The 26,323-nt window shown below is 38.6% G+C and overlaps 1 protein-coding gene across 1 annotated transcript in view; it reads right to left on the bottom strand.

The window, feature by feature from the left end:
- LOC115629463 (homeotic protein Sex combs reduced) overlaps positions 1–20,390 on the bottom strand; it is a 37,375-nt gene extending 16,985 nt beyond the window's left edge. The window contains exons 1-2 of the mRNA XM_030525931.1: positions 20,347–20,390; positions 8,997–9,967 (exon numbers count right to left, since the gene is read on the bottom strand). Of these exons, the coding sequence (XP_030381791.1) occupies positions 8,997–9,927 (931 nt within the window). The 5' untranslated portion in view covers positions 9,928–9,967; positions 20,347–20,390. The remainder of the gene's footprint in view (positions 1–8,996; positions 9,968–20,346) is intronic.
- Positions 20,391–26,323: the final 5,933 nt, after the last annotated feature.

The following is a 26,323-nucleotide window of genomic DNA, read 5'->3' on the forward strand; positions in this document are numbered from 1 at the left end:
GCCTTGCATACTCAGTACATGTGAAATAGTTTGCGCAATCGTATTAATAATTCAAATTTTCATCCGGAATTGTATGCGATTTGAGATGGTTTTCGTTTAAGTTGGTCTGCTGACTGACTTCAGCCTCGGCTTGGGCCATGACGAGTCCGGGGCCAGGCCAATCCTGCCTCACTTGTTATGCCTTTTCCATTATTGTGTGTTCGAGTTACCCAAAATGGTACAGTGCCCGCACAGTGGCACACAATATATTTTTTAAACTATAGAAGCGCGATTGAGACATTGTAAAAAATTAAGAGTGCTCTCAAAAGACCTTGTAATTTCATTTGGCTTATTATTGTCTGAGGAGCTTATAAATACTGATGCTTATCTGAACATATTTAGCCGCCGGTTGCGTTAGGTAATTTTTGAGCACAAGTTTGGGTTTTTGTGATACTGTACTTCTTCCTATTGCCGGTACGTTTAATTTTAGTTAATGCGCCAAGAGATTAATATTCCATATGCATCTCTGTGGTAGCAGTGTAATCTGCGGATGTCCGCCAATTCGCGCCTGAATTTGATTAATTCGTATGAAGCTCTCCCGTGACACTCAGTTAAATTTATGGTGCGCTTTTTTTACCATTAAAATCGCAATTTTTTTTTGCATATATGTAGTTTAGTTTTCTAAAATTTTACATACACGCTGTTGCAACGTTTTTCACACCTGCGCCGCTGGAGATGTTTGCTTTCTAAACAGGGGCTTCGTCAACGCGAACTTCAAATGCTTTCGGCTGAATCGGAAATAATAAACAAATCTGAAAGGCATGCCTTTCGAAGTAAAGTGCTGTTTTGCATTGGAAAGTAGTGTATCTGTAGGCGAGTATCTTTCTGGCACAATGCGGCGTTGGATTCGCATCTATCAGCGGTTGCACATCATCAGTCATTAGTGGCGCCATTACTGGGCTGCCCTATTTTAGGCTAACGCTACGTCTTTCCCTGTTACCTGATGTCTATGTTTGGTGCTTTTTATGTGATTTTATTAACTATGGCCAAAATGGAGCCACTTGAAGACATCATCAACATTTTTTATATACCAGCACGCGTGTATACAATACGATCTGTTTCGTGAATTTGTTCTTAATTTAGAAAGCGGTCCAGGTGAAGTGGCCCTTTTTCATCGCTTATATGGAGTATATGGCGAGTGATATTCAAGAGCATTTGTTTCATATTTAATTATTTATAAAACCAGAATGAAACAAGCGCGCTAAACACTCACGTTTTCTGCCGTTTCTCCTTCACTGTCATCAGTAGAATGTTGTCTGTATTACAAAATCTTTTTTCAATTGAGGTTTCGAATCAATGTTAATTATGATGCGAAAAAGAAAAAGCCTACCTATATTTAATATACATAGATCCAATATCTTAATAAACAGATTAATTTTACAAGATGTCGTTCACTGTATAAAAAAATGTTCTTCAGTCAGTCTTTGTACGAGTATGTCATGTCATGCCTCATATTGGCGGTAATTTTTTGTAATTTCAATACATTTGTACATACATAAGTGGAGACATATGTTTATGTTTCAACAGCATACATTAACATCAGAATCCGTATATACGCGTGTATGTATGGAGCACAAAGTTGAAACAAAGACGCAACAATAACAACAGTTGCGGGCAGAGCTTGGGCAGAGATTATATGTAAAGCTATAACTTTCATAATAATTGACCTATTATGATGAAACTTGGCATACGGACGCATAATCTCTAACAGAATGTAGTTATCAAATTAGATTCAAAATTCCAAGAGTTATGGGAGTTATGAAAAAAAACACGAATTGCGGGGGAGTGGGGGACTTATTGGATTTTGGAGAATCTGGATACCTAGTTTTAAAACAGACTCGTATAGCGTATAGACATAAGGTATATTTGTGCGAAATTTAGTGTCTCTAGCTCTAGCTTGTAGTCTCTGAGATCTAGGTGATCATACGGACGGACAGACGGACAGACAGACAGGGCTAGATTGACTCGTCTTGCCATGCTGATCAAGAATATATATACTTTGTGAGGTTTGCCACGCTCCTTCTGCCTGTTACATTTGTCAGCTCGGGCAAACCTAATATATCTACTATTGTACATTTCATGTACAGAGTATAAAAAGAAAATTTGGCAAAAAATAATCTTGATAATGAAATGAAGAAGCATTATCGAAAAATATGGCTTTTTTATTGAAAATGCGGCAAGTTACACAACTGAAGAAGGCTGTATTAGAAAAAATAAAATTTGTCCACCAAATGCAACCTTTAGACCAAGGCATTGTTCACTCATTTAAATAAAAAAATAGACGCATGTTGATGAAACTACAACTGGTCGCTGTAAATCTTTTGCTTTGGACGACAAATTGCAGGCTGTTTCTAGAAAATTTGATGCATGTTAAAAGATGTAATCTCAATTTTATTACTGAAACCGCATAGAAAATGAATTATGTGCATATAATAATAATATAATAACATATTTTCAACAAACCGCAAGAGATATAAATTTTACTGAAAAAATAAAGTTTTTCTGCAAACGATATTATAATGCCTCAAAATTGGCCTGGGAAGCTTCATATTCGTTTAAACAGATCATTATTCCACACAGTATGGATCAGGCAGATGTCATTTGAATGGTCAGGAGCCTTATTGAATAAACGGGACATTGGCATCGGTCGTAATTTTCGTGTTCGTGTTTTGAATTCCGACATCGTCTGTCGCCGTCGGCATCGTGTTGCCAGGAAAGCAAAAGAGCACCCCGATATTTACGGAAATTAGCCGAACAGAGAGGGCTTTAAATTGGGAAAACTGTTATAATTGCACGACAAAATATGCTCTGATAAAGAAGATAACGCCAAAGAAGATAAGGACTGTTCTTTCAAATGTTCAGATATATAATTCAAATCATGAAAGCTGTCCGTTAATTTTTGGATGGATTAGCTTGACCAATCTCGCCGCACGTGCTTATGTACGCTTTTAAAAGCCCGTTTCTCATCCATACCCCTTCCAAGTGAGAATGACTGTACTTGGACGAAATATTTTAATTGTATTTGACAAGTTGAACAAAAATTTGATAGCTCAAATGGATGCAATAAATGTACATATGTACCCAAACATATATGTATGTATGTTTTGAATACAAAATTCAGAGATTCCATTCTGTGTCAATCGCCAATTGCCACCATAGGTGACAAAAGTACCAGTCATTGACAAATTGACAATTAAGTGACAGAAGGATCAGATTATGCGAAAATGTTCCTTTATAGATATGTATATAGATATAGATATTTGAGACAATTCACGGCCATTTGTAGTGGACAATATTACATTTTAATCTTTTTGACCACTGAATAAAAAACATGAACTAGTATTCTATAGTTTTTCCCACCGATTGTGTTGACTTTGCATGTCCGAACGTGCATAATAATAATGATTCGAGGCACGAAGCTCGAAAAGTGCTGAACAGCAAGTTGAAACATACATACATATGTACATATGTGTAAGTATGTGCATACATACTATGTATATGTTTTATGCGTACATACATATGTCAGTATCTACGTATGGGTGTGGTGGGGAACAGAAAGAGAAGATGGAAGAAACGAAAATCAGCACTAAAATAATAATAATCATTATGATTAAACGTAGCCATTTGAAAAGTCGTGTTCCAAGTTAATGAAAATGTAATCGCGCAACAAATTCTGGGCGCGAGTACACACTTCAGGCAGGTACCTGTGCAGGAGTTCGGTGTTTGAGCATGGCCATAGACTCGAACCAGCATTGTGGACCGCGACTAAGAACCATGCCATCGAGAGCACAGGCAGCCATTGCAAAAAAGAGTGGCGCTGCGCAACGGAGCAATCGACAGCAGAAGTCGCAAAAACCTGCTGCAAGTATTTTTTGCTGTTGCTGTAAATGTGGCTGTTGGATTGGCGTTGTAGCCGCCGTATCTTGCATCTGTTGTTCAACTCGCTTGCAAACTATTAATTTTCTGTAACATCCTGCACCGGCGTGGCCTTGGGGTTGTACACCACAAAAAATTGAACTTCGTTTGCTATATAGACAGAATTATAGTATGTATGGCTAAAGGAATAGAGCCCATATGAAAGAAAATATTTTAACAAATTAAAGAACTTTCAATACAAGCCATTAAATTGTTTTAAATTATAAAACAATTCGGAACAGTTCGATTTTGACGTTCCATATACGTGTAATGTTGCACGCGGAATAAAACAGGGATTCTACAAATTAAGTCGATGTCGATTATAGGAGGACATTTATTAGATTCCTTAATGCATTTAATGCGTCATCAACAATTGTAAAGAACTGACAATTGTACATACTTACTGTATACATGTAAACTAAAACTAAAACACTAAAACTTAAAACTAAAATTGATCAAATTCATTAAACGCATTGTTTTTTATTGCATTGTTTGTTAAAGCAAATAGACAAACCCAATTTACATTTTGTTCCTTTTAAGTCCAGGGAATAAAAAAGGAGCAGTTTTGGGGCGTAGTATTGTCTCACTTGTCTTTTGATTAACCGATATAACCCACTAATTGCATCTGGATCATTAGAGGCATAGGGATGACGTGCCAACTGCGGCACGCTTGAAAAATTTTTAAATTGAAAATAAATATCTCGAAAATAGACCGAAAACTGCGCTGCCTATAAAAAGAATTTGACATTTCTGTAAGGTGGGTACGAACTGAGTATTTGTTTAGTGCTATGGTGTGGGCGGATAATAATGATGTGAATGACGAAAACATGCCAAGACCTTTGATGATCTGCTTAGAAAATAGTTTGGAACAGCGCCAGATTCAATTTTGTCAATTAGTAAACGTCTGTAGGTGCAACTTCATAAGGTTGCATACATACACGCATATAAACACGCAGAGACACGATTCTGATGTAAATGTATGCTGTTGAAACTGTACATGAACATGTCACCACTTTTGTATATATGTATTAAATAATTTGTATTTAATTTAATTAATATAATTTTTTAAAATTAGTTAAAATTTATTTTTTTAAGTTTTTCTTTTTCGTGGGAGGTACAGGGTATTTAAGAGTTGAGCTCGACTTTAGCATTCCTTTCTTGTTTTATACTCTGTAAATGAAATGTACAGGATATTGTATTGTATTGTATTGATATTAGGTTTGCGGGAGCTGAAAAATGTAACAGGCAGAAGGAGGCGTGGCAGACCTCACAAAGTATATATATTCTTGATCACCATGACAAGACGAGTCGATCTAGCCCTGCCTGTCTGTCAGTCTGTCCGTCTGTCCGTCCGTATGAACACCTGGATCTCAGAGACTATAAGAGATAGACACACCAAATTTTGCACAAATATGCCTTATGTGTGTACGCTTTCCCCCTACGGGTGTTTTGCCGATTTTCCATTCGTATAATCGCCTATATGTCGGAGACTATAAGACCTAGGGACACCAAATTTTAGTCCAAGATGCCTTATGTGAATACGCAGAAAATTTGTATTTTGGAATTTCCCTCCCGTAATTCTTGGAATTTCGAACTCAAATTTTGCAAATACCCCCAGTTAGTGCTTATATGTCCGAATGTCCGTTTCACTATGATAGACCGATTTAACAAGAAGTTATAGCCATAAATATATTTTCTGCCCAAGCGCTGCCCGCAGCTGTTGTTAATGCTAGTGCTTTGGTTGACTGCAAACATGTTCACACAGGCACGAATAGACGCGCATAGCCATTCATAGACACTCACATAGACGAAATTGCATATGTACAGAGTATTTCAAAGTCGGAACACCCGGCTTTAGCTTTTTTACTTGTTTTATAGTTGTTAATTAAATATATGTTTAATGGAAAACAAAACAGACTTCCTGAAAATGGCAAGATATGGTCGAATAGTTTTGCTTAAGTTATTCGACTGGAATAAGAACAACAATAACAGCTCGCAAACGCAACACAAGGATAATCACAAAGGGGCCGAAAATAAAAAAAAGACTTACAAATAAATGCGACATCGTATGTTAAAGTAATTGCATTTTTAACCACAAGAGCCTTCGATCGAATCGAAAACAACAAATACGCAAAACTCAGCAGATATTGATTAACAGCAACAAGCGTTGCGCGATTTTCTGGTAACGTTTTTCCGATTTCCCTATCGTGAGCGCGCAACGTAACTTGTTTCGTGCCAGCCAATCAATGGAGCATAATGTTAATATTATTTATGTATAGTATGTACCTACCTACATACTTGTAACTCATGGAAGCAAGCGAGCATTAACAACTAAAACAAAAGCAACTTGAATCAACGGGGTGCAGAAGTGGGGAACAAGTGTTTGTGCAGCGGTCGGCCAGTGCAAAAAATTATAATTGCATTTGGAGTAAGGAAAATTGCCTTGTTGCTTGGTCTAAAGCAAGAAACATGAATGAAGAAGGTACATACATACATACATACATTGCGAGTATTAAGTCGCACTAAGTTGGCTTGAGAGTAGGCGGCACTATGTTCTCGTATAGTGTATACAAATATTTGCATTGGCACTAGACGATGCAGATAAAAAGGCGGGCGACGAACGATGGGGACCATAATTAAAAATCCCTCGATGTTAGTGCCATGACAGAAAACACATTTGCATGAAATCTGAGCTATATCTCTGCATTATCTCTAGCTTCTGTTGCTGCCATTCTCATTTTGTTTTTATGAATGGATGCGGTTTCATTAGTCTCTAAAAATATAAGAAGCGGTAGGGTAGGGAAATGCAGTAAGAAATAAATTGCTGTTGATTTGAAAATCACAATTTGTTCGGTTGTAGCCTTCACGTGTGTACCCTGTGCCTAGGGTTAAACGATATACTAGCTTAGTCCGAATCTTTGCTGCACACATAAGGAGGCGTGGCTGACCCCACAAAGCAATACATATACTCTGGATAAGTGTGTGAAGACGAAGCGTTATAGTCGGGTCCGTCCGCCACTGTCTGTGTTAACGCAAGGATTTTGGAAAGTATAAGAGCTAGACCTTTGTATTACTATTTGCTGAGCAGATAAAGTTTGTGACTTTTCCTGGAGGAGGTCTGATGCCTCCTAGCTAATGATTTGTCTACTTCTATAATTATTGGAACTGTGGAAATTTGACAATGGTCTGATGATTCAATTGGTTATAAGGTTTTAGCCTTTAGCGTAATGTTCGATAACTTTTCGTCGTAATTCCCAAATTTCAAATTTTCGACCTAAGAGGTTGAAAAGACAAAAAAGGGTTAGAGCTGTAGTGAATTAAATGATTTAATTATGATTAGCCGTTGCCTAAAAAATTTACCGCTAACTTGCTCATTATTATAAGTTAGTCTGTCAACGACGAATGGCGGAGGTGGAAGATGCGGAACAGTACGAAGTAAAAGAAAAATTGGTGTGCGCGTATTGACACGAAGAAAAATCATTCAACATTTTTTCTACAATTCCCGCACAGCATACATTTGGGCCTATGCTTCGGCATAGAAACTTTTTCCATGAAATTCGAAAAATGTAAATATAAATCGGTCGGGTTTGCCGAGGTGCGAGATTTGAATTCAGCCACAGCCTAACTGCATTTGTATTTGTATTATGAGTTATTGTGGGAGTCTATCGGCAGACTCTACGGGTGCCGGGCTGTTCCACATTTGTTTACAACTGGGCATGGTTGAGTTTTCATGCAGCGCCCGAGACAAATGGGAAAGTGTTAGTGCGAAAGAAATGTTTTTGTTTATATATTTTGACAAGACTCGCTGTTGGAAAAGTACGTACCGTTTGCAAGGCATTTGGTCTACTGGAACTTGTAAGCATTAAGTACTCACTTCGTAGGAGAGTATATCCGAGAGTAAAACATTGTATTTGTAAAATATCCATACTCGTATCTAATTCAGTTAGCATAGTTAGCACATACATATCAAAAAATGGAAATATTGATTAAATAATGCACGATGCGTTAAAATTAAATTTTTTGCATATGATCAACAGAAAAACTTCAAAAAATCCAATCTTTTGTACGCCCCTGGCTACTTGCCACATTTATGGCTATAACTTCCTTTAGAATTCCCCAATCATGATGAATTTAGAATCTTTAAAACAGCATGTAATTGCACACAATTCCAGGAATTCTGGATAATGACTAACACCGGGGATTGGTGGTGTGCTTATAAAATTTACAAACTTGTACTTTCTTGGACTTAAGAGAACTCGGATTCCAAGAATTTCGGAAAGTATAAGACCTAGACCCATAATTCCTAAACATTGTATTTATATTTTCAAAGGCCCTCAGCAAGGGAATTTTGTGTTATCCTTTTGCTATACCCCCACCTTTCCATACACCACGGTTATACTTAAATATTCCAAAGCCCATCTACTTATAGGAATATTAGATTCGATTAGTGAGGTAGTTCAATTCTAAAGAAATTAATAGAAGTATATAGTTATAAATGAAATTTCTGGCACCAGCTGTTAGTGTTGCTGCTGCATTGATTCAACACAGTGAGGCAAAAAAACATGACCACAAACCCGAAACTAATTTATACAATTGAATGTGTATCAATAAATGTATATATGCGTGTGTTTAATATTAACTGTTAGATTACTTCCAATTAATTAAATACATTTTTGTTGAAGAGGGTACAGAGTTTTTAAGACATGAGTGGGCACAACCCCTGCATTTCCACCTTCTTTTGGTCGTGTATGGATATATTGAAAGATTCGTTAATATTTCCAAATTTTATTAACCAGAAGTTTTGAATTAAAATTGGGACAAAATGAGGTTGAAACTTGTTAGTTACAGGACAAGATATCTAGCCGTCCATTATTTGGCTATGTACTACTATGGGGTGTTTTTTATTCGTCTCCGTAGCGCATATTTAGCATGAAACGGTATACTGGTAGAGCGAAATATAAAGCATAAAATCATCACTTTCGCGGAAGTCAACATCAACTCATCCCACCACCCCCAACAAATACTTTGAAGATTATACTCACTCTGTCCTAGATGTACTCGTTTCATCCATGGATAGATCTGAGGTGGATTCTTTTTGCCATTGCCACTGTTCTGGCTGCTTCCCGCTTCATTGCCGCTGTCGCTCTCCGAATCTGAGTCGCCACCTGGACTATGCAAGGGTACATTCACATTGACGCCACCCCCGCTACCACCAGCATTGTGGTTGCTATTACTGAGCGTAGCGGCAGCCGCGGCCGCTGCTAAGCTGCCGCCCAAGACTCCTTTGTTCAGAGATCGTGCCACACTCTCAACGACCGAGCTGGGTGATAGTTTTGGCGAGATGTCCCGAGTTGAAAGGTCCTGCGGACTAGCCAGCGACTGATTGTTGTTGTTACTGTTAGCACTATTATTATTGTTATTGCTGCCTGGCGTCGACGGATCGTTTGCGTATTTACAACTTATGCTTGCCTGTTGCTGTTGCTGCTGTTGTTGCTGCTGCTGTTGCGGGTGTTGTTGCTGCTGGGCCAGCTGTTGTTGTTGTTGGGCGACAGCGGACGCCGCTGCGTGCTGCGCTGTCGCATGGGCGTGCTGGTGTTGTTGTTGCTGCAGCAGCAGTCGCTGCGGCTGCAGCTGTGTATAGTCAACCATATCGGGATTGGCCTGGCTTCCACTGGTCGCACCAGAGCCCAGGCCATAAGTCGCCTGGTTTGCGTAGTGCGCCTGCGGGGTATTTGGGTACAGGTTTGGAGTGTATGCGGCCGCTGCCGGGAAATAGTCGTTTGCACTCGGTGTGACCGCTCCGGAGGTACCCTGTCCTCCGCTTGTGACCACCGTCCCCGCTCCCCCGTTGCTGTTGCCAGTGTTGGAGCTTGTGCCTGAGTGGCCTTGTTGTGGGTTCATTTGCTGTGGGTAGCATGAGGCTAGTGAGTTAACGAACTGGTATGACGACATGGCGAAGCAATCTGGATCCATTTTGATGCAACCACACTCGGTGTTTTTGATCTCTTTGTTTCTACAACGAGCAAATGGAGGAGCATTAGTTAGCTTGTGCGCACAGTAAAGCAACGATGGTTGCATAGACAGATAAAAAAGATCCCTAGCCCCACCAAAAGATTTAATCTGAGATAAGTATGCATGCATGCTGCGTCCTGAGCGCATTTGTATATTTTCAATTTTATTTACTTTACTTATACTTATATGTATGCAGATTATCGGCTTAAAATTTGCATAAAGTAAATGCTGTTGTTGCCTTTTTCAAATTTTAATGTGTATCTTTAAGTTAAAGGATTTTCTGATTGCAAAGGTAAAATGAAAACGAATAGAACTTTGTACCCAGTTCTAGCGACGCCTGCGACTCGCTGATAGCAGACAGATAATCTCATTCCACTGAGCTCTCTACTAAGCTGAGTTTAAGGGCCTTGACGCTTACAACCAATGAAACCACTGTTCTTATGTACCCATTTGCACAGCTGCTTTATTTTTCCCTTCATATACTATTGTTATAATTTGTTATCATTACGTTAAAACCCGTCAAAGCATCTATTTCCCTGGTTGCATCTTAGATCCAGCCAAACTATTGGAATTTGGATGTGTCTAAGCTTTGGCATTAGGTGCATGTAATTTTGGTACGGCATGGCCAGGAATGTCTGACCCGCCCACTGTTGCTGCTGTACCCTTGTGGAAATTTCGGGCTGCACTTTCCGACTCTGCCATTATAAATATTGCAGACCCCGGCTCGAGTTTGTTTAATAGACGAGTGCTCGGATATTTAAACGAGAAAGCAGACTTTATGCTTAAATGTTGTGCGATTGTAAATAAATAAAAACAAACAGCACGTTTGGTGAAAACGACTGAAGCCCAAAAAGTGAAAAATATGTTGCCAGGAAAGCCAAAGCGAGCCAGCCATATCCACAAACGAAAACACTGCCCAAAAAGCAAATCAATGACCTTTTCCTGGGCTAAATACTATTTAGCTTGCTATACATGCCTATATACTGTATTTGTATGTACTCGTATACACGTATGTATGTATACCGCAATTTTTTAAGTCGAGTGAGCAAGCGAGCGAGAGAGCGAGGTACCAGCACCGTTCCCCACCAGTCCATGAAACCAATAATTTAGATTCAGTGGGCAATTTTACCCTTTAGCATGGTGTTCAAAGAAAGGAGTTGGAAGCTTAAATTAAAACGGCATACGGGTCCAAGCATGAGGCCACGGTTGGTTGGCTTGTGAGCGCTTTCAGGTTCTCAGATAAAAATTTAAAAAAAATAAAAAAAAATCAAAAAGCACACGAAAGCATAGAAGGCAACTAGGAAGCACTCAGCGAGGCGGACGGCATTTAGAGATTTATTTTATGAGGTACGCTATTGAACTGTAGTAAGTTCGATTGTAGCCGAAGGTCTTGCGCATTATCCGATTATAGAGTTTATAGTAATTGTAACGGTGTTCTAGCTGTGACCAATGAAAACAAACAATATGCTATTTTCCATAAATTGCGTTCCTGACTGTAAGTGAGGGGAGTGTGATACTTTTATATTTAACATATTCTTGTATATAACCATCAAAGGCTAAGCCTTGTCGAAAATTGATTTTGTACTCTTACAACTCAATCTCAGGTTAAGTAATTCAGCAGCAGATTCTACAAAAAATTGACAAAACACAACTTGATTTTAAACGTTTTAGTTGCCTGTTTTAAAATTATTTGTTAAAGTCCGTACTTAAAGCATCTATTAATACCAATATATGTGCCAGAAATTGAGCGAAAACTTATTTGCATATAAAAGGACAGTGCGGTGCATTGTGGAGGACAGCATTACAGGTTACACCATGTGGAACGTAGATTCCAGCGTATATACCAGGATATATTTCGATGACTTTCCACTGCTCCTTGATTACCTGATTAAGATATTAATATAAATATAAAATCTGTTTTTCTAAAAGTTTCCCAAAATGCATTTTGAAAATGAAGATCATTTGCAGAGCTTGTTCAATAATGTTTTATAATTACATGGCAAGACGAGCTATTCTAAATAGTTACCGGTATATACGTACATATGTATAGTAATTGATATTATTATACCCTGTACCCAAAGGGTAAATGGGTTTATTCGTTTTGTGCGAATGTATGTAACACACAGAAGGGGGCGTGGCAGACCCCAAAAAGTATTTATATTTTGATCAGGGGTACAATCCGAGTCGCCCGAATAGCCATGTCCGTCTGTCCGTCTCAGAAAGTATAAGGGCTACAATAACCCAAATTGTTTTTCAGATTTTCTTTAGACCGAGAAAGTACGAGCTTTTTTTGTTTTCTAATGCATCCCCCACTCACCAGATATTCACGATTCTCCATAACTCCTGTAATTGTTGGAATTTTGAAAACTGATATTTGGCAAGTACATCTCAATAGTGATTATGTGTCCGTACGTTAAGTTCTATAAAGATAAATGCTATCTCTGCCCGCAGCAGTTGTTGATGCTTTGACTTTTTTCTGTATTGGACATATACGCATATAAACACTCATAGACACGATTCTGATGTAAATGCATGTTGTTGAAACATAAACATACGTCTCCACTTATGTATGTATGTATTGAATATTTTTTATTTTATTTAATTATAGATTAATTTTATTTTTTTTAATTTTTTTTTACTATTTAAATGTTTTTTTCTTTTTTGTGGGAGTGATACAGGGTGTTTCATTGTCGGAAATGTTATGTATGCATTAAGAAATGTTAAACTAAAAAATATTTAAATACATATTAGATTAAGAGAATTTCTGAGCTGGGTACAGAGTACATAAGGGTAGCACGAATGCGGTTCTAGCATTTGACTGATAGACATCGAAAGACTTTGAAAAAGTTGAATGAACGATCAATATTATGTAGAGGCCTGATTTCTATTCGAAATATTGAAAAATCCGATAACTCCTAAAACAAATTTCTTGGTAGCTATATGAACCTTTCTAAGCCATTTATCTCCAGACTAGTTATTAAGGCCGAAGTTACATGTTGCTAATATTTTGTTGAAGTTGCCGACAAATCGGTATTTTTTTCCTATAATTAAATAACACATCTGTATTACTCTTCATCATATACTGGTATGTGAAAACGGTGGAGGAAAGTACATAGCTGCGGGCTATTCAAATTCAAAGATCAATTACTTTGCCACATTTGGCCCAACTTGAAGCCGCTATTTATTTGTCGATCACTTAACGGCACATTTAAAATTCAAATGAAGTTCATAAATTATACTGCTCCTAGAATTGTTTCCAAATAGTTTGGGAGGTCAGGCGACAAGCGGTCCAATTGGTGTTAATTAAGTCCATGAATAATGAAAAAGCAATGCGAATTTTCGTCGCTCCCCAATTTTTGAAGATCCCACAGAAGGGGATGCGAAAAACTTAGGGCATCAATGCTGCAGCCCTGTCCCGAGTGTTCGATTGCCATCTTATGTAAGAGTCATAAATTATTACAATTCCTTCTTCCCGACATCTTGGGTAAACGGGGGAGAAGACAACAAGAAAAAACACCGGTGACTGAGCAGAGCGCGAGTGTTTTTGTGCAGGGCTGTCTATTCATTTCGTTCTCTTTGTATAAATAGTTGTATATGCCCTAAAATGGGAGTGGAATTTCGACGGACTCTTAAACCGCAGAACGAATTTGGTTTCGAATTAGTGTGCAGTAGGACAGGTAAAATAAACTATACAGGCTTTACTGCAATTGAGTTGCACATGCGCATCGTTCCCGACGGCCTCCATAAATCAACAATAGTCGTATGTGACATCTGAAAAGGGTTCTGGGAAAGCAAATGACATTTTCTTGACAAAAAAATGTGTATTTGAATAGTGTAGTAAAGATGATTAAGTTTGTTGTAGCCACTATTTAGGATATCTTCCTAACAAACCGAATCCAATATATAAGTTCCTTATTCGCATTGCACGCATATGAACAGCTGATAAGTTCTAATTAAACTGTAACATCGAACTTTTAAACTATGACTATGCCTGCTACAATACCCATCAATGTGTTTTATAACAAATCTTTATTCCATGGCTATTGATAGCGAACTGTATTCGCTGATGTGCTGGTACCATTACATGGTGGTGTAGGCTTAGGTTGTTATACTTGTACGTATACATATGTCATTTGGCTTATTATTTGAAAAATACAAACTTGTTTACTTGTAATTTTTCCCCATTTTCACTTTCTGAGATCGCAGTTTTCAACAACTCGCAAATGAATCTCTAACACACAGATGAATTGAAAATTCCGTCTGTTTTTATACCCTGTACCCGTAGGGTAAAAAGGGTCCGAGAAAGGTCGAGTTTATTTTATTGTTGATACCCTGTACCCAAAGGGTACAAGTTATATTAGTTTTGTGCGAGTGTACATGTAACACACAGAAGGAGGCATGGCAGACCCCACAAAGTATATATATTCTTGATCAGCATGACAAGCCGAGTCGATATAGCCATGTCCGCCTGTCTGTCCGTCTGTCTGTCCGTCTGTCTGTCCGTCTGTCTGTATGAACGCAAGGAGCCCGAGAAAGGAGTTTGTTCATTTTTCCCGATGCACCCCCCCACTCCCCCCTATTAACGATTTTCTATAACTCCCGTAATTCTTGGAATTTTGAACTAAAATTTGGGTGACACATCCAGTTAGTGATTATATAGTATATCCGTACACCAAGTTTCATTATGATAAGTTGATTAGAAAATTATATCTGGGCCATTTATCGGATCTCCCACTGCACAGATGCTTCTGAGGTCGACAGGAAGTTAGTTTACTGTAAATGCTAAGATCCCTATGTGATATATCGGTTTAATTATGTTTCTTGTACTGAAAAACTGCTCGATAAAGATACATTATAATATATGAAGCAGATTCCCACATTCGTACTGCAGTCAGCTGTCAATCTAGCTGTGGAAGAAAGTATATTTGAAAGTGTTGCGAAGGCCATTGCTGACACTTTCAGAGCTGAGTTTGTCTTACTATATATCTGATTGGTATCGAATCTTATTCAGTTTTTTGGCCTCATAAAAATGCCATTATTTGTTGTCATACCCTTGCAAATGGGAGCTTAACTTTCCTCTGATGTTTGTAACGCCCGGAAGCCTGCGCAGAAGACTTCCTTCTATAGATACATACATTATCTGTCTGATTTTTTTTTTCAAGCAGATCAATTGTCTAAGCTTCGAAGTTGGATGGGATCATTATATCCGTTGATTGGCATTGAGTTTTAGACAAACATTTCTGTGCAATGGATTTGACTATTAGCCAAAACCTTCCGATTGAAATACCCCAAAACAGCTCACATGCAATCGCAATTAATGGCTGCTAGCTCTTAATCATCGAAAAAACGCGAAAACGTTATTGTAGCGCACCATCTTAATTATCAAATGAACCAATGTCCCCTCACTAGCAGAGAACAGTGTTCCAGTCAAGTGTCGAGTGGCTCACTCGGTCTGTAGCCGGGCCATAAATCATAATTTTTAATATTTGTTGTCAACTTGGGCGTAGCTCGTGTATGTAAACACGATGCTTCTAAAACCCACCATAAGCCTGTAAGCAGGCCGTGGCCGGGGACGGGCCGGGCCGGGCGCACGAGGTCTCATACAATTCTAAAAGGTATTTGCGCACGCGCAGTCACATTCATTGGCACGTCTCACTCTTCCCCTCTACCTCTCCCACTCCTTTTGCGTCTGTCCCTGTCGCACTTCTGCCCACTGCAGGTTCCATAGGGCGTGCGACAGAGAGGAACAACGCATAACGACAAACGCACAAGAATGCGAGCATAGACCCATTAAAAAGTCATAAAAATTTGTAAGCACCTCATAAAAATAGTCATAAATATTATTTTTTCTCTGTTTTGTTTTCACAGCGTCTTGTTGCTCTTGTTATTGCCATTGTTGTTATTGCTGTTGTTGTTGTTGCTTTTCCCTTATCTTACCCCTCGATGATGTTTGTGTTGTGGCTTGCGGTGGTTGGCTCTCATAATTTTTATGAGTTTTTGAATGGCTTTTCGATTTGGTGCCATTGTTTACACTGATCTCATCCGCACCGCAAGAGGCCATTGTTGGCATTATCACACATCCTCGATAATTGAGGTTTGTAAGCCTGTTTGTTGTACTCTTCCGAGCTCTATATTTCATATTTGCATGCACAATTGTTCATATTTGTAAGCACAAAGATTATTTCAACAAGAACAACTCAATTAAGGTTGGTCATATGTATTTTTATAAAATGTCTAACAGCTATGGAATCGAGGGCTCACGCCTTCACAAGAGGGGGTAATGCACGGTAGGATCGATTATATACATATGTATACATTCATAAATACATTTATATGTATGTACATAACTCCCGCAGTAGTGTTTGAGTATTAATTGTAGGTTATGTAGATTTTAAATAAGTTTAAAAAACAAAAAATAACATAAATAATATTGAGGCAAATCAAATAGCAAAAGTCTTTTCGAGAAATATTAAATCCATATTGTAAAGAATGTTCCAAAAATATTATACACTTTATAAAGTTTCTGTAGTTTGCATGAAATACAATTTTACCTTACAGTATATTTTTCCTGATATAAGGAAATACTTTTCTAGTTCACCTAAGCAACACTTGTACTCAGAAAGAACTTTGTTAAAAGTAGGCCTATTTGCCTGTAATTGCATTTTAAACTTGGAGGCGACTTTTGGCTTTTATATTCTGAGTTATATAAAAAGGTAAGGTGCGAAATTAGAGATAAAGCATTGACATTAACTTAGGTGAGCACTGCATAATAATACAATAATACATTTTTCTGAGCATGCCTTATAAAACTTATAAAGTTTTAGAAATGTTATAGTACATATATAGAAATATATAGAAATTAAGAGATAAGAGATATAAACTTCTGGTGGTAAGTCGAAGGCGGAGTGTATGTCTATAGAAGCTAGCTTTTTATCAAGGAGCGGAATTTCGGAGCTTATAAATTCGTAAGCTGAAATGCAGGAGGCAACAAGTCCTGGCAGAACTACGTCTAGAGTCAATAAATTTAAACGATGACAAGGATCGGCCCAATAGATCAATGTGAACAAAACGTCTCCGGCACAACGAGAAAGACAGTGCCTCTGTGTGCCCTGTTCTTGAACTATTTGTTTTTGCTGTATTTATCATGAAACATGACACAGTTGCGTGCTCCATACCTTACGTTTTGGTCATGATTTGTAAACTAAAGTTTTATTATTATTAGGGGTTTTTTTTACTGTAGACTGACTCTGCGATGATGGATATTTCTTTCAGTCGCAGCCCGAATTTACGAAGGAATAAATTTAAAAGCCGACCGTTGTTGGAGGCACGAGAAGCGTCTGCAGTTAGTCGCTGTCAAAAGGAAGGAAATGAAATCTAACATGCTGTGCCCGCTGGCTGCACATGTGTTTGCCTCTCGAACCTGGCTGCGCAATTCGGTCCAATTAACCCGACGGGTTGCTGAGCTGCATTTGCACTCTGGCACTTTGGTATCACTCTGGCAACTGCGCCCCCGACGTTGCAGTATCTGTTGCGTCCCTATTATGCAATAGCAGAAAGGCGCCTTTGATCTGGTTGCCGCCGACTGCGAGGGCGCTCTCAAATGCCCACCCTTAGCGCATGCAAACGAGCCAAGTTCTTCCCATTTTTGTATAATTACGCAAACGCATTCCTCCGATATCGGACTATATAACTTTCTTTCCTATGTACGAGTATTATTACATAGGACACGTTTTTGGTTGCGAACTATCCCTATGTAGAAGTAGTTGTTGGTTCATTCGTAGATATGGCGCGTCGCTGTCGGGGCTGCTTTTGTTGTGGCGTTTGGTTGCCTTGTTAGGCATTTTTCATTCGCTGTGACATTTTGCTTTGGCTTTCTGGTTCTTAATTACTTCAAAGACGACGGCACTCGTTTTAATGAAGTGAAAATTCATGGCGCTGATATTAGGCACGCAAGCCGAGAAATTTGAATTAAACTATACAAAGCAAGGAATAAAGACTCAAACATCGTATGATTATTTTATATTTTGTTATTATACGTGTATACAAATCATTGATCCAGATATTGGTATACTCGTTTATAATATCCAACATGCGAAGGTTCTCCAATAAACATCTTAATGTTTACTAAGAATGTTTACCATATTTTTAAAAATCACAATATGCTGTGCTTTATAACATTATGGCACAAGGCATAGTAATGAAAACAGTATATCCTGTAACTAAATCATTTATGGTGATCAAAATAGATTCCTATGTAGATATGTACGTTTTCGAGTTAGGTAATGTTTTTGTAAGAAAATTATTTTCATTTAGATTTTGTTTACTTCTAAACAAAAGGATAAACATAGGTCCGATATATAATATTAATAAGATCCAAAGAATGGGAGACTTCATTACCACTGGATCAACTTTTGGTTTGTAAAAATTTAAGTTCATACCCGTAAAATTTAATTTTTGAAGACTGAACAAGAATTTGTTATTCTTTTTTCTTTCTCGATTGCAATTCATATTTTATTTTATATACTTAGTAAGTATACTTCTATTATAGCCAGTTGAGGCAAAAATGAGAGACTTTTACTATGAACATTCATAAACACATTTAAAATTTAAAAAAAAAATGGAATATTGAAAAGTATGTTATAAAAGAGCGTAAAAATAAGAAGCTTACTTTTAATTTTGTTAATTTATTTGCGGGGCGTGAGTTCACTTATAATTTTTGTGCCGACGGTCTTTTTAACAACGCTTTATATTTTTTTGCACTTTTATTGGATGTTTACAAGCTTTTTGTTGCTAAATATTGTTATGTGAACTTTAGCTCAGAAAGAGATAGCACTTGGTTTGAAATGGGCCTTTTATTTGTTTTGGCAACGTATAGTATGTACGAGTAGTGCACTGGTCAATTACCGAACGGTAACTAGTAGGCTGCCTTCAAAATGTTGCACGTTTGGAAAACATTACAAGTGAAACGTGGTTAATTTGGTGCATCACTTTTCTTTCGCGAATTCTTAATCCGTTTGCATCCTGCTGGCAATTGGTTTACCTGCAGTAATCAGTTCGTGTTTGTTTGGCATTAACAGCGCACTTGATTTTCGGGATCCCGGCATCAGCGGCGGGTTGGTCCGGTTTTATTGCACTGGATTTGTCACAGTTCTAGTTGGGCGATGCCCATAAATTACATCGATGATGCTCATTAAAATCTCAACGCGAGTCAGCCAAAAATTTCACGCCACATTTATGAGTAACCATCAGCGGAAATCTTTTTCAAACGTCTTTCATGAAAGCTCTGACACTGAAGCCACAGCGTTATTTCGGACAGACAGAGTGGGACAAATCCAACTGATGCTGTTTATTTTTTAAAGTTTTTTGTTGTCCGTAGCACGAATAGCCGACCGACCGGCAGCAATTCCGAATTGTTTAACAGCTGTCCGCGAATACGTGTGCAAAGCGCCAATGTCTCACTTTGACTGCTTGGGCATAATTCAAATATCAGAGCATCAATAAAAAACTCACGCTTCGCGCACACACGCGCAGTCTCGTCTCACATACACACATGCGCGTCCAATTGTAGCTGCGAGTACGAGCAAGTAGGGCTGTGGCAAAAACAAACAAACAAACACCCAAGTGCATTCATTGAATGCGAATGCGGCACAGAAGCCACGAAAAGAGGAAATTTCGAATAGCTGCATAAGGAGTGTGTGTGTAAGCAGGCCAGCCTATTGTGTGTCTTTCTGCCCTGCTCATACACACAGTGGTTTTCGTTTGCTACCTTTGCGGCTGTTGTATCTCTTGGATGAGTTTTTTGCGTTGCCATGGGTAGCCACAATATGTGTGAGTTCGAAAGCGTCGCGGCAATTCCGAGAGAGCACCCGGGCGCAGAGTATGTTCGAATATTTTTAAATGCTCAGAAAATAGATTCTTATTGCTCTCACGTACACTGTCCCGTGTACGTGTGTCACACGCACACGTGTCCGTGTGTGATCATATGTAAGTTTCGACAGCTGTTCGAATATGTTGATGTTCGAAAGTGCTTTTAAAGATATTTTTATTATGTGCTACAAAACGTAGTGGAATGTTTACCTGTTATATTAATTGCTTTAAATGGGAGATACATTACTCTGCTAAGGTTTTATTTGAAAACTGATATTTCTATAGGAAATATTTTATTTAGCAAACTCTGGCGATGACTGCATTCCTGAAAGTAGCACAGAATCCCCAAATTGGTGATTCAGTTACTTTATCAGTGATTGAAAGGAGTGTAGGGTAATATATAAAATAAATTATTTTCAAGATTTCCATATGAATACATGCGGAGGCGTGTTCTATCTATATCTACACGTAAAAAGTATGCATTTTCAGTCGCCTTCAATTACCACTGCTTACCTATGTATTTTCTAATACAACGAAAATAAAATTTGTTAACAAATCCACTCTATGTATGTATGTATGTATATATGCATAAATTTTTACATGTATATCTAAGTATGTGTGTAAGTAATCCACATTTGAGTTGTTGATTGGGGTTTTCATTAGAAGTCACGTTTATTCACAGTGGAAGCCTAATCACAGCTTCACTGCTGATAAATCCAAAAGTTCTAAAAATATTGCAATCGCTCGCCAAGTTGTTGATTAATTTTAAATTATACATAACAGCTTAAAATACAAACACTTCAGTTTGGATTTCAGCCTCTGAATTTTAACCGAAGACTTAAGCTCACAATCAATTAAAGTTCACGGCCGAAAGAGAACTTGAAATTGGAAAAACTTTCGCGGCTTTACTAACGATACCGACCGCGTTGCTGGCGGATTGTTGTGCGCCACGTTCGAGTTATGTTTGAGCGAAGTCGGAGCTTGTGCGTTGCTTGCTGTCAGCCCACCCTGCCTTACTCTACGCCGACAACTGGTGCACGAGAGTGTTGCGCTCCTTGCTCGCCTGTGGAGGCCTGCTTTTCCTATATGTGTGAGTTTCGAAAACTGTAAATCATTTCGCCGGCCGGCTACCACAACTGGTATGAGCGGGATAGAATATCAAATGCTCTCTCTGGTTGCAGCTAGCCCCGCCCCGTTATTTGATTTATGCACTGAGGGTGTCGGACGGCAGCGGCCTATGGCGCGGTGGCTGCCGCTGCTCCTCGAATGCTGCGTTAAGTCAACAGGGAAACAGGTAGTTGAGCATTGGCAGGCTTCGGCTCCGTTTGGACTTGGGGCTCAGATGATTGCTTTTGTTTACGAGTCTGCGTGTCACTTTGAAATGTAAGCGCCAACGCCAGCGTCGCTGCTGTCGATGTTAGATTTTTTCGTTCTAGATTAGGCTAAAATATCCTAGATTAGTAAGCTTGGATGTCCCAGTAGCGGCTCTTTATTTATATTCAATCGAGGTTTCCCGTTAAATCACCATCGCATTATTATTTCACATTATTATTTTATAAACGTTTCCCTTGCCTTCGGCATCAAGAACACAATCAACACTTCCACTTACAGTTTTTTTTAAAGCTGTACAATTGTCTAAGCAAATAAAAAATGATTTTCATTTAAATTATGTTCCTTTCAGTTAATTTGTTGTAGCTTAAAATCAATTCATGATCTGCTTCAAAAATCAAATGTCTTTTAAATATGAATTTCGTATTAATTGTTGTGCTGGTACACTATGTGCTAGTAGCAATAAATTTTTTTCATGATATTTGCACAAGAAATTACAATACTTGAAAGCTCGAATCACGGTTTTATTTTACAATCCTTTTTGAAATATAAACAACCAACTGGTTACCATTATCTTCCTAGATACTTCATAAGTATTTTAGGATCCAGTTCCACAGTTTTAAATCACAGTTATAAAAGGTCTTATAGAGATATAATTAGCTCTTTACAATCATTCCTGGGATATATTAATTATTTAACTTAAACTGTTTCTCAAATATATTTTGATAGTAAAGTAACATAATCAAATAAAAGTGGTGTTTAAATATGTCACAATAATAAATACACTCCCCTTAATAGTCTTTATGGTTGCATATTTGGTGTTTAGCTGGAAATATATATTCCAATCGTTTAATTATAAATAATTATACATTACCCGATGCTCTCTTCAACCTTAGGACGTTTATGTGGTTTGTTTTTCTAAGTGACAGACGGATGTGTCTTTTTTATCTGGTCTCATCATGCTGATCACATGTCTACTTATAACTTTGGTTCTTCGTCTACGAATTACATACATTTTACACTAAGATTTGACCCTTGTACTCTTGGGGCTCGTCTCCCAGCTCGAAAATTTGTTCAATTAATACATTTGGCATCTGTCTGTTTCCGAAATCGGGGGGTTCATCCAGACGGATTCGTCTCGTCATGCTGATTAAGAATATATATACTTTGTGGGATCGGAGATGGCTCCTTCCGCCTGTTACATACTTTGCACAAATCTAATATACCTTTTTCACCCTATAGGTACAGGGTATAAATAGATGAAGAGAGCTTCGCTAATAACTCTTCTTAGAATCAACCGATTTGGATGCAGCAAATTTAGAGAATACTATACATATATTATAAATTACATATATGTAACGTGGGAAACGTTTTATTTATATAGCTATTATATAGTATTGACAAAAGTCTGTAGCGGAAGGAGGCTTAAAAACAAATGAATAAAACAAACTCGTGTTACCTGGGCATAAGGAAGTCTACATACATATGTATGTATCAAGTTTGGTAAATGTGGACCCAACCATCTCCGAAATCCAAGCGTTCATCCAGACAGACATAGATGTATCGAATGATCAGTCATCTTGTCACGTTGATTAAGAAAATCTATACTTCTATGCTTTAAAATCTGAACAAGAAAGGAATGCTAGGGTCGAGCGGACTGAGGACGGAGGGGTGCATCAGAAAAGGAAGAAACTTAATCTGCCTAGGGCTTAGCGGAACCTGAATACCAAGTTTGGTTATTCTAGGCCTTATACTTTCTGAAATTCTTGCGTTCATACAGACAGACGGAAAGACGAACATGGCTATATCGACTTGTCTTTTCATCCTGATCAAGAATATATACACTTTGTGGGGTCTGGGGTTACATACAATCGCAAAAAACTAATATAGCCTTTTACCTTTTGAGTACAGGATATACAAATAATTGGTAAACTATAAATAAAGTACATTTTAGTACATTCTTTAGGAATTTGTGCTTATCTAAAAGATACAACACGTTACATGGAAAATAACGTGACCAGCAGGGAAATTCAGAGCTTTATTAAAAAATACTAGCATACGTTTCATGTACAGGGTTTGGTATGGTTTTCTTTCCCGGTTTTGGGAGTATCAGCATAGGAAATTTTGAGGCTTTTCCTTTCATAAAAATTCAGAGACAGACAGACGTACTTATCCAGCATGTGTGTATACACTGAGTGGGACTGTTCGACTCTTAAATATAATGGCTACAGTGAATGCGAAACTCGAAAAAGCCAAACGTTAATTGATTTTAAATAAAAAGACCTGCCCATGTGCTTCTTTGGTATTAAAGCTGGAAATGCCGGTGGGCAGTTAAAAGTTCGTTAGTCGGCCCAGCGTCTACATGTGGTTGGCCAATTCTTCAGAATGTTGTTCATATTTTTCTTCTCCTGAATAACAAACAATTATCAGTTTTTCTTTCAGCATGTTTTTGTGTTATGGAGCGCATAAAAAGTAGAGGAACAGTGAAAAATGGTCCAGAAGAAAATGGGTTGACTCCCTAATCATGCCATTTTCGTTTCCAATTAGGCTCAGTGGGCAAGCAAACCTCCACGACTACTATTTGAGTTGTTCTCCCATTCTTTCTTAGCGGATGGAAGAGATAGGCGGTGGTGCCAGGTGACGAAGGATATTTAGATGTGGGAGTGGGTTTGTGTCTACCTGAGCACTTGATAAATGGTAGTCATTTGGGACAGACACAACGCCCGCAACTAGAAGCTGGTATTTGAAAATATGGAGCAGTGCAAATAGTTCAGATCAAAGAACGATGGGAGGAATCAGTAGTGTCTATTCTTTGAAAAATCAATTCAGACTCTGATTTAAATGAATTTGTAGCTGTCCTCTCGTTTTCTCCAATACTTATATACATACTGGAAAGATCTGGGAAATATATGTAATATGCAGTGGAAAAAGTTTGGAGCGACTAACAATGGGAGCTTTAGATTTGTCAATTGATTGTAAAATCATAAAAATTGTGGGTCAATTTAAATGAATATCCACCTCTGTGGTTGCCCTTTCGTTTTCTGAAATACAGATCACGGCTGTAAAAACTCCAAATGGCATGGGAAATGCCATCGAAGATATTTAATACTCGCATCAGCACGGGCCGCACCTCTTATTATGACGAACGGGACTCAGCTGTCATGCAATGAGGTACTTAGACATCGAATAGCGCGGATACGAGATGGTGGCCCAACGAAAGACCATTAGACGCATTTGTGGTTGATATTGCTGCCCAGACCGACCCGGCCCAGAGCAGCGCGGCCTGACGACAACAGCTGAGCTTAACTGAAGCGCCACTCAAGCTGCGCGCTGATGCATAAATCGATCATTAGTCGGGGCAGTGAGGCAGCAAAAGAGCGTACACATGTGCCAGGGGAGTGGAAATGAAAACGACTGCATGAAAATTGTAAACTTTAAAATCGGCCAGAACGCCATTTTGATTTTATCCTGCATTCGAATCGCACACGAGGACACACCCGAGTACACACTATAGTGAGTACTGTACATACTTGGGTATGTTTAAATGCATATCCTTGCATGTTTAGTATGCAGCACTACATGTGTGCATGGAGCTGAATATGTGATTATGTATGTGCTTATTGAAGAGATAACGAAGCTTTTCAAAGCTTTTGCGTACACTCCACAGTATAGCCCTCTCGCTTTGGCCGCAACTGTGCGTGAAAAATACTGCTGTTGCTCATAAGGAGGATAAGGAGGTGAGGCCTAACAACGGCTGCTGTTGCGCATGTCCCACACACTGCGCACTTATTCGATGATTAATTTGCGTGGGTGGGAGCTGGGTCTGGGGCTGGGTCTGGGTCTGGCGCTGGAGTTGTCGTTAGAATTGAAGCCACCGTGAACTCCACCCATTTATTCACAAGATACAAGATACATGTACATGCGATTTTGCTCATCAAGGAGAGTAGCCTTCAATACTACCGCCCAACAATGAGCGGTCGAGTTTAAAATGGCGGAGTTTGTGTTTAGTTGCAATTCCATAGCATCCACTTAGCAGCTGCTCTACCCTACCCGGTCCAGCAAATAGCGCACAACTGTTAAAGCAGCAAACAGGCAGGCAGCCTGCCTGCTGTCCTGACAGCAATCAATCAGATTCATATCGTAACAAAAGATGTGCAGCCTAATTCTATAAATGCAGCATGGCGGGCTCACTGGAGGCTGGTTACAGACTACTTTGTTTTCCGCTTGAGTGCCAAGGTCGGGTTATTGGGAAATGTCCGTTGAACAAGTCTTCATGCATTGTTGTGCACGTGCATTTGTGAGTCGCAAATGCTTGCAATTTCATGCGCTTGCGAATTTCTATTCAAATCCAGAGCAGCTCATTTGTGTCTATTATCGTGATGCGGTGCGCCGCCTCCACTTCCGAACGCAACGTTGATGTCGCTGCGCGACACTTGCCCATATTAGGCGAACTCTCGCCTTAAGTCGGTTTCGGTTGTACGGCACCCTGCTAGCTGGCTAAGAACAGATTAGTTAGCCTCCTTATCACCTTCATCAAGGCCACGTAGAAGGGAATTTCCTTATACGAGTAAATGGAGACTGTTCTTTGGGTTTGTAAATATTACTGTCAAGAGTGCAAGCAATGATATATATATATATATATATATATATATATATATATATATATATATATATATATACCAGATGCTTGGTACTACATACAAAACAAACGATCGATTAATAAAACAATCTTTAAGTTTACGGCTTAATTCTACCCAAATCAGAATGATAACCTAATCTTACATGGTAAAAGGCCTAACAACGAAATGCTCCTGCTGCCCTTGATCGTCCAGAACCTACCTACACACAGACAACATATCAGAATCGCATCAGACTAATATAGTCGCCCTTAGGAACTATTAGGCTTAAAAGACTTTATTTATTAAACTATCAGAACCAAACACAATGGTATTAGAACCTCCGAGTCGCATCGGATCATACGCTTCCCGAGAATCTATCGGCTAATTTATTAAACACAATTCAATCAATGTCTTATTGTTCGTTAAGAAATTTTTACAGAATGTGAACATCATTCAAGAACGAATGATACAAATTGATATCGAGTTCCCGACAATGCCACCTATCGTATTAAATATATCTATTTGCAAGCTTTTAAGATATT

This window comes from Scaptodrosophila lebanonensis, unplaced genomic scaffold, assembly GCF_003285725.1.
Source record: "Scaptodrosophila lebanonensis strain 11010-0011.00,11010-0021.00 unplaced genomic scaffold, SlebRS2 tig00000150-arrow-arrow-pilon, whole genome shotgun sequence".
Classification (NCBI taxonomy): domain Eukaryota; kingdom Metazoa; phylum Arthropoda; class Insecta; order Diptera; family Drosophilidae; genus Scaptodrosophila; species Scaptodrosophila lebanonensis.